We start from the raw sequence: 11,257 nt of genomic DNA, 5'->3' as shown, positions 1-11,257 counted from the left end.
GCTGTTGGAGGGTCCAGGGCAAGTGGTTAGGCTCGTGGCAGGCCCGCGTGTTAGGAGGAATTGACGGGGGTGGGGGATATGGGGGATGACAAATTCTGTAGAAAAGCAAGTGAAAATTAAGAACAACAAAGACTAGATGGTTCTTCATTCCAGAGAAACATTAGATCATGCAGAAGAGGAAGTAGAGTCCCAGCCTACCATGTGGCCCAGTCATTGCAATAATAATATAAACTCTGTAAGGTCATTCTATACCTAGAAGACCCTAAAAGTTCCACCAGAAAACTTCTAGAACTATTAAATGAATTCAGCAAAGTAGCAGGATATAAAATCAACACCTGGAGGCTGGGGTTGTAGTTCAGTGGTAGCGCACTTGCCTAGCATGTGCGAGGCACTAGGTTTGATTCTCAGCACCACATACAAATAAATAAAATAAAGGTGCATCAACAACTAAACATATTAAAAAAAATGGACGTCCATAAATCAAACACAATTCTGCATATCAGTGACAAATCCTCAGAAAGGGAAATGAGGAAAATTACCCTATCTACAATAGCCTCAAAACAACAACAACAACAACAACAACAAAAAAAAAAAACTTGGGAATCAACTTAACGAAAGTGGTGAAAGATCTGTATAATGAAAATTACAGAACCCTAAAGAAAGAAATCAGAGAAGACCTTTGAAGATGGAAAGTTCTACCTTGCTCTTGGATAGGCAGAATTAATATTATCAAAATGACCGTACTAACAAAAGCACTATCAGATTTAATGCAATTTCAATCAAAATCCCAATGACATTCCTCATAGAAATAGAAAAAGCAGTCATGAAATTCACCTGGAAAAATAAGAGACCCAGAATAGCTAAAGCAATCTTTAGCAGGAAGAGTGTAGCAGGTAGCATCACTATACCAGACCTCAAACTATACTACACAGCAATAGTAACAAGAACAGCATGATATTAGCACCAAAACAGGTTGGTAGGCCAATGGTACAGCATAGAGGATACAGAGACTAACCCACAAAATTACAATTATCTCATACTAGACAAAGGTGCCAAAAACATGCATTGGAGAAAAGATAGATCTTCAACAAATGGTGCTGGGAAAACTGGAAATCCATATGCAACAAAATGAAATCAAACCCCTATCTCTCACCATGCACAAAACTCAACTCAAAATGGATCAAGGACCTAGGAATTAAATAAGAGACTCTGAATTTAATAGAAGAAAAAGTAGGCCCTAATCTTCATTGTGTGGGATTAGGCCCCAACTTCCTTAATAAGACTCTTGTGGCATAAGAATTAAAATCAAGAATCAATAAATGGAATGGACTCAGACTAAAAAGTTTCTTCTCAGCAAAAGAAACAATCTGTGAGGTGAATAGAGAGCCTACATCTTGGGAGCAAATCTTTACCCCTCACACATCAGATAGAGCACTAATCACTAGGATATATAAAGAACTCAAAAAGCTAAACACCAAAAATACAAATAACAAAATCAATAAATGGGCCAAGGACCTGAACAGACACTTCTCAGAAGATGATATACAATCAATCAACAAATATATGAAAAAATGTTCATCATCACTAGCAATTAGAGAAATGCAAATCAAAACTACTCTAAGATATCATCTCACTCCAGCCAGAATGTCAACTATTATAAAGACAAACAATAATAAGTGTTGGCGAGGATGTGGGGGAAAAGGTACACTCATACATTGCTGGTGGGACTGCAAATTGGTGCAGCCAATCTATTAAGCAGTATGGAGATTTCTTGGAAAATTGGGACTGGAACCACCATTTGACCCAGCTATCCCTCTCCTTGGTCTATACCCAAAAGACTTAAAAACAGCATACTACAGAGACACAGCCACATCAATGTTTATAGCAGCACAATTCACAATTGCATTCAGCTTTTCAAAAAGTTGCAAGACTTGAATGAAGGAATGAGGTTATAGCAAACACTCTATATGCAATAGTGATTGTGTAATTTTTATTATTATTAAGAAAATTCAGTAAGTTTAAGTTTCTTTAGGACCTGTGTTGTTTCTGTGGTTTAAAACATTGAGGAGGTATGAAGAAATATTTATAACAGTATATCTGGGGTCTGGGTAAAAGGAGCTAACACGAATCATCTCCCAGACGAAGAAGCAGACCCAGGACCTTGGGGAGCCCTGTCTGCCTGTCTCCCCTTCTACACATTCTTCTAACTCCCCGCCGAGGAACTGCCAAACTGAGTTGGCTGAGCCATTCCCTTGCAGTTAGTTGTGGTCTTACCTTCTGTGATAGTCTTATCACATGAGTATGTGTCCCGAAAACGGGTCTTGTTCAGTCTGCACGTGTGAACACTTTAAATGAAATCACAGTATATATGCATTCATTCACCTCTTCTTCATGCTCCTGGGATTCATTCAGGTGACGTGTCCTGTCAGTTTGGGAGCTTTTCAGAGAAGATGCCAAGAGGAGTGCCCAGGAATGACCAGGGGACAGGGCAGGAAGGGAGGGCGCACTGGCACCAGTGACAGAGGAGCAAGAAGGAAGGAGGGTGGGAGGAAGAGCCTGGACTGTGGCAGCTGTGACAGCCCCCAGGACGTCCCCAGTGGGCAATGGAGCCCCCAGCCACATCTGGCTGCAGAGGCATTCCCGTCGGCAGGAATTCCTGGCCCTGGACCCCCAGCTGCCCTCCCTCAGCCCCTGGCTGGGAGCAGCAAGCGGGAGAGGAACCTCGGTGGGAGCCTGTGGCGGCCAAGACTGTGCAGTGGAGGCTGTCTTCCTGCTCTTTTCCTAGTAGCAGCCCCCCCCCCTCCAGTACTGGGAAGCCCCCCCACCTCCTCTCCAGAACCAGGGATTGAACCCAGGGTGCTCTGCTGTGAGCTACATCCCCAGCCTTTGATAAACATTTGGTTTTGAAACAGGGTCTTACTAAGTTCCTGAAGCTGGTCTCGAACTTGTGATCCTCCTGCCTCCCAAGTGGCTGCACCCATTTCTCCAGCTGAGCCCAGGGCTTGCTCCCAACCTCTCCCTTCTAAATCCCCTCCCCTCATCCTTAGCTGTCAGGTGGCAGGCTTTAGTGACTTTCCTGGTAATGCAGTCAAAACCTTAATTCTTGAGGATCGTAGCTATTTGGTATCATATCCATCTGCTGAGAGTTGCTACACGTGTCCATTCAGGTTACGTAAAGGGAGTGGGACACCAAGAGGTGACATGGTTTTCACAATGGTGGCACCACATCCACCGTGCCCTCAATGTGAAAGCAGCTCTGCTGCCTCCTCATTTGGCATCCTGCAGGATGGCATTCCAGCCTCCCAGGGCACTGGCACCTACCTGGACCTTGGGCGTACCTCAGGAGCCCATCCAATGGGCTGTCAAGTTGGATGTTTCTGGACTGACCAGTGGGCCCAGGCAAGTAGTAGAGCTGGCTCACGCAGGCCTGAGGCAGCCAGTGGCTACATTTTTAGGATTTTGGTCGAGTCTGTTGGTAGCTTGAAATCGCCCATGCTGGAAGTATTCACACTGTGGAAATTGCCAAACACCACACATCGGGGCTTTTGTTTTGGTTTGTTTTCTGGAAAGCCGGTTATTACACGTTGAGTGGCACTCCACGGACTGGAGTCAGCAGCCACACGGCTCTTCCTTCCCTGGAGGGGGAGTTCCTTGGACACATGCTGTGTTGTTTGGGAGGCCCCTGGTTGGAAGTTATATGGAATTCATGGTCCATGAATTGAGACAGTGGCGAGTCTCAGGAGGCAGGAAAGGTCAGCCGACACCCAGAATATGAATCCATTTCTGTGAGGATAAGTTGCTCTCCATCTTAGAAGGAAGTGGCTTGATAGAGCCAGCTGCTTCCACAGGGTAAGCGGGCCTCCTGGAGGACTGCTGCCATATTGGAGGCCACTGTTGGCCTCTGCTGCCAGCAGGTTGCACGGTCATCGTTGGCCAGTGGGAGTGTATTCTATTAGACCCACGAGCAGCCCCACCCCCACCACCGGCGCTCATGCTACCAGTTCCGGGGCAGCTGAAGACCACTTCAGCTGTGCCTTCAGTGGCCTTCCAGTGCTCCACCAGGTGGCCCTGATGTTTGGCCGATATCAACCAGCAGTCATCTTGTCAGCTTGAGCTTTCCTGTGAGAGTTAGCATATGATATGGATTCACACTGTGTGTCCACTCCCTTATGTCCATCCACGTGCTCTGCTCCATGCCACCTTGTCTGTCAGGCTCTTGACAAGCTGGCACTGTCTGGGAACCTGTATGCATTTCCCCCTTGGGCCACTTTATTTTCATACCAAGTCAATGACCAGTGGCACTACTTGTAGATTTGCCCATTAAAGACATTTCCGTTTTATGATCTTTCAAGGCCACCCCAACTGGCCTGTGTGGCTGTGATGCAGATGCTATTAACTTCTGGCTGATATCCCCACACTGAAGTGACCTGCATATAGACCACCTTGGCTTTTTCACCTCTTTCAGCTGGAAATGTGGCACTGTGTGACCATAGGTTGAAGCTGAGGGAAGGACACTGGTGCAACGTGGTGGGTGAGGTGGGCATCTGGGCTAACTGCTCATGCTTCACATGCAAGGCCCAGTTCTGGAGGCTTCATTCTTACTTTGTGATTTGATGGTTTGAAAGGACTCATCATAATGGATGACTCCAATAGTTTCTTGGTGCCTCATTATGCAAGTGTTCTGTCACCACCAGGGCCCAGAAATCGATCAAGAACTATTTCTCAAAAAATGTACACTTTTCTGCTATAGAGAATTCTTTGCTGGAAACATATTCATAGTTATTTCCTTAAGTCATCCTCTGCTCATGATGAATTTTGAGTTTCTGAGAACAACTTGACTTACCTTTAATCTGGAAAGAAATTTTGCAGAGTAGAGTATGGAATGCAGCATTATAAGGTATTATCTGTCGTCTCCTGGTTTCCACTATTATAGTAGAGAAGTCAGCTGCCAGTCTTCTGCTTCCTTGAAGGAAAGATCTTTTTATTTTTTGCCACTTCTACTATTTAAGTTTTGTCTTTGGTCCTATAGAAATTTTATTCTGATGGGTTTATATGCCCATTTCTTTTTATTATTATACTTGGGTTTTTTTTTTTTTTTTTAGTTTTTCTTGAACTTGTAGCTTGGCATCTTGTAGCTTGGGTTTTAGGATGTGTCAGCCATTCTCTTTTCAAATAGTGATTCTGTCCCATTTGTCTTTTCTCCTGTGACTCGAATCAATGTTGCAAAACTTCTCACTTAGTTCTCCAAATTCTCTCCACATTCTTTTACATTTTCCTGCATTCCTCTGTCTGGGATGCAATATGTGTTTCTTCTCATTTACTTTCCAATTTACTAACCCTCTTCTGTGTGCTGCTGAATACAGTTATTTACTTTATTGACTTTTTGTATTTATAGACGTGCTCCTTGGCTTTTTCAGTCTGTCACTTTGCAAGGTTTTCTATTCAGAAAAAAACCTGTATGTTTGCCATTTGTTTCTTAAATGTGGTTAGGGTAGTAGTTTTAAGCTCAGTGCATAATCATTACAAACTCTGAAGATTGTGTGGGTATGCATCTGTTGTTTCCTTTTGTTTGTTTCTTTTCCTTTCTCCCTCTTTGGTTCTCTTTCTTATGATCTTGTTTGCTTGTATGCCTGGTAATCTTCAACTACTTGTGACTTGTGCCCTTTAAAATCTGAGTGTTTCTGCCTTCCTCTAAAGAGGCTTTCTTTTGGCTTTTGATGAAATAAGTTGGGATTACATTAAACCAAATAAAATTTGAGCTCCTGACTCAATGAACTTGTGAGTCCTGAGGTGAAAATCCCTGTGAGGGTGTGTCTACGGCCACAGCTTTCCAGTGATAGCTTCTTTGAATCTTTCCCCTTTGTTCTGTGCTGGGACAGCCCACTCCACAGTTCCCAGAACCCTGGAGAAAGGCAAAGGTGGGTCCAGATCTTGCGAGCTGTCACTGTCCCAGTTCAGGCACACCCTGAGCCTTGACCTCTTTCTTGTGCTGGTGTGACTACATTACTGAGCATGAGTGTGTGCAGAACATACAGCAGTTTTGATGCTCCTTTGTTTCAGATCCTGATTTCTTAGGTCTGGGTTGGGGCCTGAGATTTTGCATTTCTGACATGCTTCCAGATGATGCCAATGCCTCACCCACAGATCACACTTTGAGTCTCGAGGATGTGCACAATTGTGAAGGCTGCAAATCCTAATTCTGAACATGTCTTTCTAATACAAGCCTCTTACTTTTGCACCCTGAATACTATGTTAGTTTGGATTGCTCCCAAGGCAGACCCTGGGTGTGGGGATCTCATTTGGGAGATGATCTCGGGAATGTCAATAAAGGGAATGCTAATAGTTACCATCATGGGTAACTGGTCCTGGGATCCCCATGGGCTGTCTGAGGAGCTCTCATATTGTCCCACCAGAGGACAGAGAGGCTGGGATATTTATCCACCAGTCCCTTCACCTATTGTCAGAAGTTGTCCATGTAATGGAAGCCCTTGAGGCGGGAAGTAGACTGGTGCTGGGACCCACCAGAAAGGTTGGGAGACATCAACAGCATCGTCTCAGCTTCTCGTTGGGGAAGACCTGATGTCAGGCACTGCAGGCTCAGAGCACTGGGGCACCTGGCAGCCTGGCTCCCTTCCCCTGTAACAACATAGTGACCAGGAGTCCACTGAGGGGGACAAGCCCCAGGAGCTGGCCTTGTTGTGGGTGAGGCTCCTTTGATGGAGAAGTGGCATGCATGGTAGCTTTGAGAAGCTGGAAGAGGGCCCACTGAGGTCGGCATTTGCCTGGTCTGAGATCGCCAGAAGTTGAAGTGACCGTGGTCTACGGCTGGCTAGCAGCTGTAGAGGTCTTGGGAGACCTATGCAACCTTGCAACCTTGCACCTGCTGGTGGATCCTGCTGTCAGGAATAACGTGGCTGCATGTCATTTGACATCACAAGAGGATAGTGATCTGCCCTGGGACAGTCCCATCATGTTCTTTTCCTCAAAGCCATTTTCTATGACACTATTTCCTGGTTGTTGGTCTTAAAGTCTCCTCCTTTTGTAGAATGCTTGGATAAGTCATGACTATGCTACAATTGATATTTATTAATATAAATACTAAGCAAATCCCAGGACACCAGGAACTAGTGATTACCTAACCTGCCATGTAGTTCCGGCTCTAATGAGGCAGAACCTTCTTCCTTCCCTGGGTGGATAAAAGGCCTGACCCTGGTGAAGCACCCGAGTGCAATAGAAGCCACAACTCACAAAGGCAGGGACACAGGGTCCTGCATAAACAGGGTACAGTGATAGCAGCCCCTGGGAAGTCTGCTGACCTCTGCTTTCCTCTTGCTTCTGTCCTGTTAGGAGTCTAGGCCCAGGTGGAGCAGGAGTTGTAGGTGTGACTGCTTCTGCTGAATCCAAGAAGCTAAGGAAGACTGGTGCTTTCTGAGAGCACAGATTCTGACTGGGATCTCTGTTGGGCAGCCCTCCAACCCTGGGTCACACTGTAGCTTGGGACTGACTCAGTCAGCACAGAAACAGTTCTGGAGCTCAGCAGTTCTGAAGCAACACCACCATAATGGCCAAAGGTAAAGATCTTCACCTAAGGGCAAGGCCTTGGAAAGGGGGACACCCTGCACTCTCCTGCACACACTTGCATTTTGACTTTCTCTACAGCTTTAGCCTCGGAAGTACCGTCCAGGAGGTATGTTCAGGATCTCAACCACCGCGCGTGGGTTCTTCAAGACCAGACCCTCATGATAGTCCCAAGGAAGGAACGGATGGTTCCAAGTGAGTAGCCAAGGCCTGGTGCAGGCAGCCCCTTTGGCCAGTGCTGCCGTGGACAGCCTTGCATTTCACAGTTGGTAAGGTTTCTGGGTGTCCAGAGAGAAGGCCCCCTGTGGGCAATGATGGACAGAGGGTGGTCCTGGGGTTGTCTGGGACTACAGGAACGAGTCCAGGCAGGCTGAAGGGAGAGGGTGGAAGACCTTCTCTGTGAAACTGCAAAGAGTTAGACCAAAGAGTGGGATCTACCAGAAGGTTCGATTTTGAATTTATAAGAGAAGGAATTCCTCAGGGACAAGGGGGTGGCGAGGGACAGGGTGGCCACTCTGTAAGAGCTGGTCAGGCGATTGCAGCCTCTGCTGCCTTCAATCTCTGCAGAGAGGCATCTGTGGAAGGGGCAACGGATTCACACTTTTTGCATTGTTCCCAGTCACTGTCACCTTGATGCCATGCAGACACCTGGAGACCCTTGAGAAGGACAGAGGGAAACCCATGTACCTAGGACTGTTGGAGCCCAATTGCTGCCTGTTTTGTAAAAAGGATGGGGAGCAACCAGTGTTGCAGCTTGAGGTAAGGCCAGCAAGCGAGGGTCTACCGTTGCCCAACTGGGAGAAGATGCCCACCTGTCTTTCAAGGTGCTCATTTGAAGGAACCTGTGATTTTAGAATCTTTCAGAAGACAGTTTGTTATTCTTATGCATGTTTGTTTTTGGTTCTTTTGGGGTTGCCAAAGGTATTGTGTGTATTGTGAAAGGATAAGAAATAAATGGTAGTGGTGTTTTGAATCCATTCGCTAAAATCACTCATTTTATTCTACAAAAGTGATTTAGCAGGGGGAGGGCTGAGCCTGGACGGGAGCTGGTTGCATTCCATGCTTTTGTGATGATGTCAGGGTGTATCCTGGTGTTGTATGTGACTAAAAAGAATTTTTGGAAAAGGATTTTGACAAGGAGAAAGGCTCTTAAAGTGGTTCCTGACTCCAACACACACACACACACACACACACACACACATTCTCTCTCTCTCTCTCTCTCTCTCTCTCTCTCTCTCTCTCTTTCACTGGGTAAAACCACCAAGGACATTTTTAGCCAACCTATCACAAAGGGCATGACTTGATTAAAATTTTTTTTTTGAAATTGTTTGCCATTTTAAGTAGACAAAAGATAAGTCTCTAAAACAAATATTTCAATAATTGTGATTTTCCCATTATTTAAAAAAGTACCAGACACTCAATTCAATGATAAGATCTGAAACAGTGGTTGTAAAGTTAGGGATGATTTTGTCCCCTGGCTTCTGGGAAGAGCCCCTGGGGTCTGCATGATCCTCATTCCCTGGTATGAAACCAAGCTCTCCAGGCCTGCGTTAGAGACTGGGGATGCAAACGTAGATGGGCAATGCAATTATAGAAATACCTATCTTCAAGGAACATGGGACAGTTCCAGAGGTGACATTTCCCCTGGGGCCCTCTTCTTACTCTTCAGGAAAGAAGCATAATAGATCTGCATACCTTCAGTGAGCCTGTGAAGCCCTTTCTCTTCTATCACAGTGAGACCGGCAGGACCTCGACCTTCGAGTCTGTGGCCTTCCCTGGCTGGTTCATTGCCGTCTGCTCCAAAGGAGACTGTCCACTCTTTATGACCCAGGAACTGGGAAAAACCTACATCACCGACTTTGAGTTGATTAGACAGAATTGAGGTCAGCCTGGGGCTTGGGTTGATTTCCCCAGTCTTGCTCTAAAGTGCTTCTGACACGAACATTGTCACACCAACCCCTTCAAGAAGGAGAGGTAGAGTTGCCACTATTGGGCCCAGTTTTCAAGGATGGAAATCAGGTTGAAGGGAAGAGAGACAGTACAACCTCAGCCTGGGGTAGGAAGAGAGAATCAAAGGTTGGGTTTTCCATCCAAGGACTTCTGGCTGCGCCCCCCAATACATCCATGCAATGACCTAGGTTGCTTGGAAAATAACCAGGGGAAATCGAGGCCTTTGCTACAGCCATACAGCTGACACACGGCACCGTTACCAAGAGAATGAATAAAGTTCTTCTTAACGTACTTGCTAGTGATGCTCCAACCACGAAATGAGGATGGAACTCTTTTGCCTTAAATTCCAGGTCTCTGGATTGTCTGATACGTCGCTCTGTGGCATTGTTTCAAGACCTTTTGGATCCTGACAGGAAGAAGCAACTATGGAAGTTTCCACAAAGAGGAGAGAGAGCAGAAGGAAGCCGAGCCCTCGTGGGCTTGGCTTCCCCTCAGTGAAGTCTGTATTCTGGTTTGATGTCTGTAAAGTCCTCACCTGAAGTCTCATCGCTCCACCTCACCAGGAGTTAAACTTGTGGAATAAAGTGTTTTCACTCGGGTGCTGTGTTGCGAGTGGGTGACGTTAATGGAGTAGCTGGTTGTGACATTGATTCCTCTCGAGGCGCTTTAGCCTCTATGGTAGGCTCACACGAAGTCTCTCGTGGCAGTCAGGGACCAGCGAGATGGGTGGAGAGGGTGATAAGTTCATAAGCCAGCTTCCCCCAGGCCCCACACTGGGTGGCTGGGACAGCCAGGCTCCACCCATAGAATCATACTCTATATCTCTGTGCACGGTGGGGTACACAGCCACCGGAAACTGCCCTCTCTGCCCTGGCAAGGGTGTCTGGGAGCCTCCGGTGGGCTTTTCCTGTGAACTTACAAGCCACAAACAAATAGGGCTGTCCCTCCTTGTGAGGTGCTTATTAGGATGAAGGCCTGACCTTTCCTGTGTCTTTTTAAACACAGGGTTTCTTCTTATAGAATATCACTTGAAATTTTATCCTTTGTAATAGGACAATTCTTCAAATCATCTGAATAGTCCCATTGTAATTTTTTTTATTTTTATTTTTTTTTACTTTCTTTCATGTTTTCACTTTTCCCCAAGCATTGGACATGGATGTGGGGATATTGATGACCCCCGGGCCTGGCAGGCATCATCCTGACCTCTTCTCCCCACCCTAACATCATCTCTTTTTGGCATTTGAACAGCCGTGTTGCTGTTGGAGATTATAGTTTTCTTGGCACAGAGCTCTTTGAGTTTTTATTTTCTTGGGATTCCTTCAAGAAGAGGGACTAGTTCTCCCTGTGTTGATTTCCCTGGAGCTGTGGGGTGACCAGGACACTTAGGGGTATTGATTAGCTGGGTTAATAATTAATAATTAGCTGGGTTGATGGGCACATACTGAGATGCTCGTGGACCACCTGAGGCAGATGGTCTCCTAAAGACAGAGCTGTGCAGGAGCCGGGCCACCTTGGATGTCACCTGGAATTTTTCTAAAAGGAACTCGACTGCTTTAGGAATTTCTGTTACTTACTTTCCTTCTTTTTTGTTTTCTTAGGACTTATGACCTTTCCTCCTAGTGCCCCCTGGGATACATGCTGTAATTTTTACATTGGCAAGAGCCCTTGACACATGGTCACCTGCCTATGATTAGGTGTCACAGCATCGTTACCTGAAGCTCACTGTAGT

At 46.0% G+C, this 11,257-nt stretch overlaps 1 protein-coding gene across 1 annotated transcript; it reads left to right on the top strand.

Annotated features, from left to right (window-relative positions):
- The first annotated feature begins 7,561 nt into the window (after positions 1-7,561).
- On the top strand, positions 7,562-9,460 carry LOC114105550 (interleukin-36 alpha-like). The gene is made up of 4 exons (XM_027952076.2): positions 7,562-7,571; positions 7,660-7,773; positions 8,198-8,337; positions 9,248-9,460. The coding sequence occupies exons 1-4, from the start codon at positions 7,562-7,564 to the stop codon at positions 9,458-9,460; spliced, it is 477 nt and encodes a 158-aa protein (XP_027807877.2).
- Positions 9,461-11,257: the final 1,797 nt, after the last annotated feature.

This window comes from Marmota flaviventris, chromosome 14 (genome assembly GCF_047511675.1).
Source record: "Marmota flaviventris isolate mMarFla1 chromosome 14, mMarFla1.hap1, whole genome shotgun sequence".
Classification (NCBI taxonomy): Eukaryota; Metazoa; Chordata; class Mammalia; order Rodentia; family Sciuridae; genus Marmota; species Marmota flaviventris.
The sequence above is the reverse complement of the archived record's forward strand: the minus strand, read 5'-3'. Positions and strand labels throughout refer to the sequence as shown.

Excerpts from the sequence above, each read along its gene's own strand:
- LOC114105550 (XM_027952076.2), top strand. Across the intron at positions 7,774-8,197 it reads GAAGGAACGGATGGTTCCAA|TCACTGTCACCTTGATGCCA; the intron begins GTGAGTAGCCAA and ends CATTGTTCCCAG. Across the intron at positions 8,338-9,247 it reads AACCAGTGTTGCAGCTTGAG|GAAAGAAGCATAATAGATCT; the intron begins GTAAGGCCAGCA and ends CTTACTCTTCAG.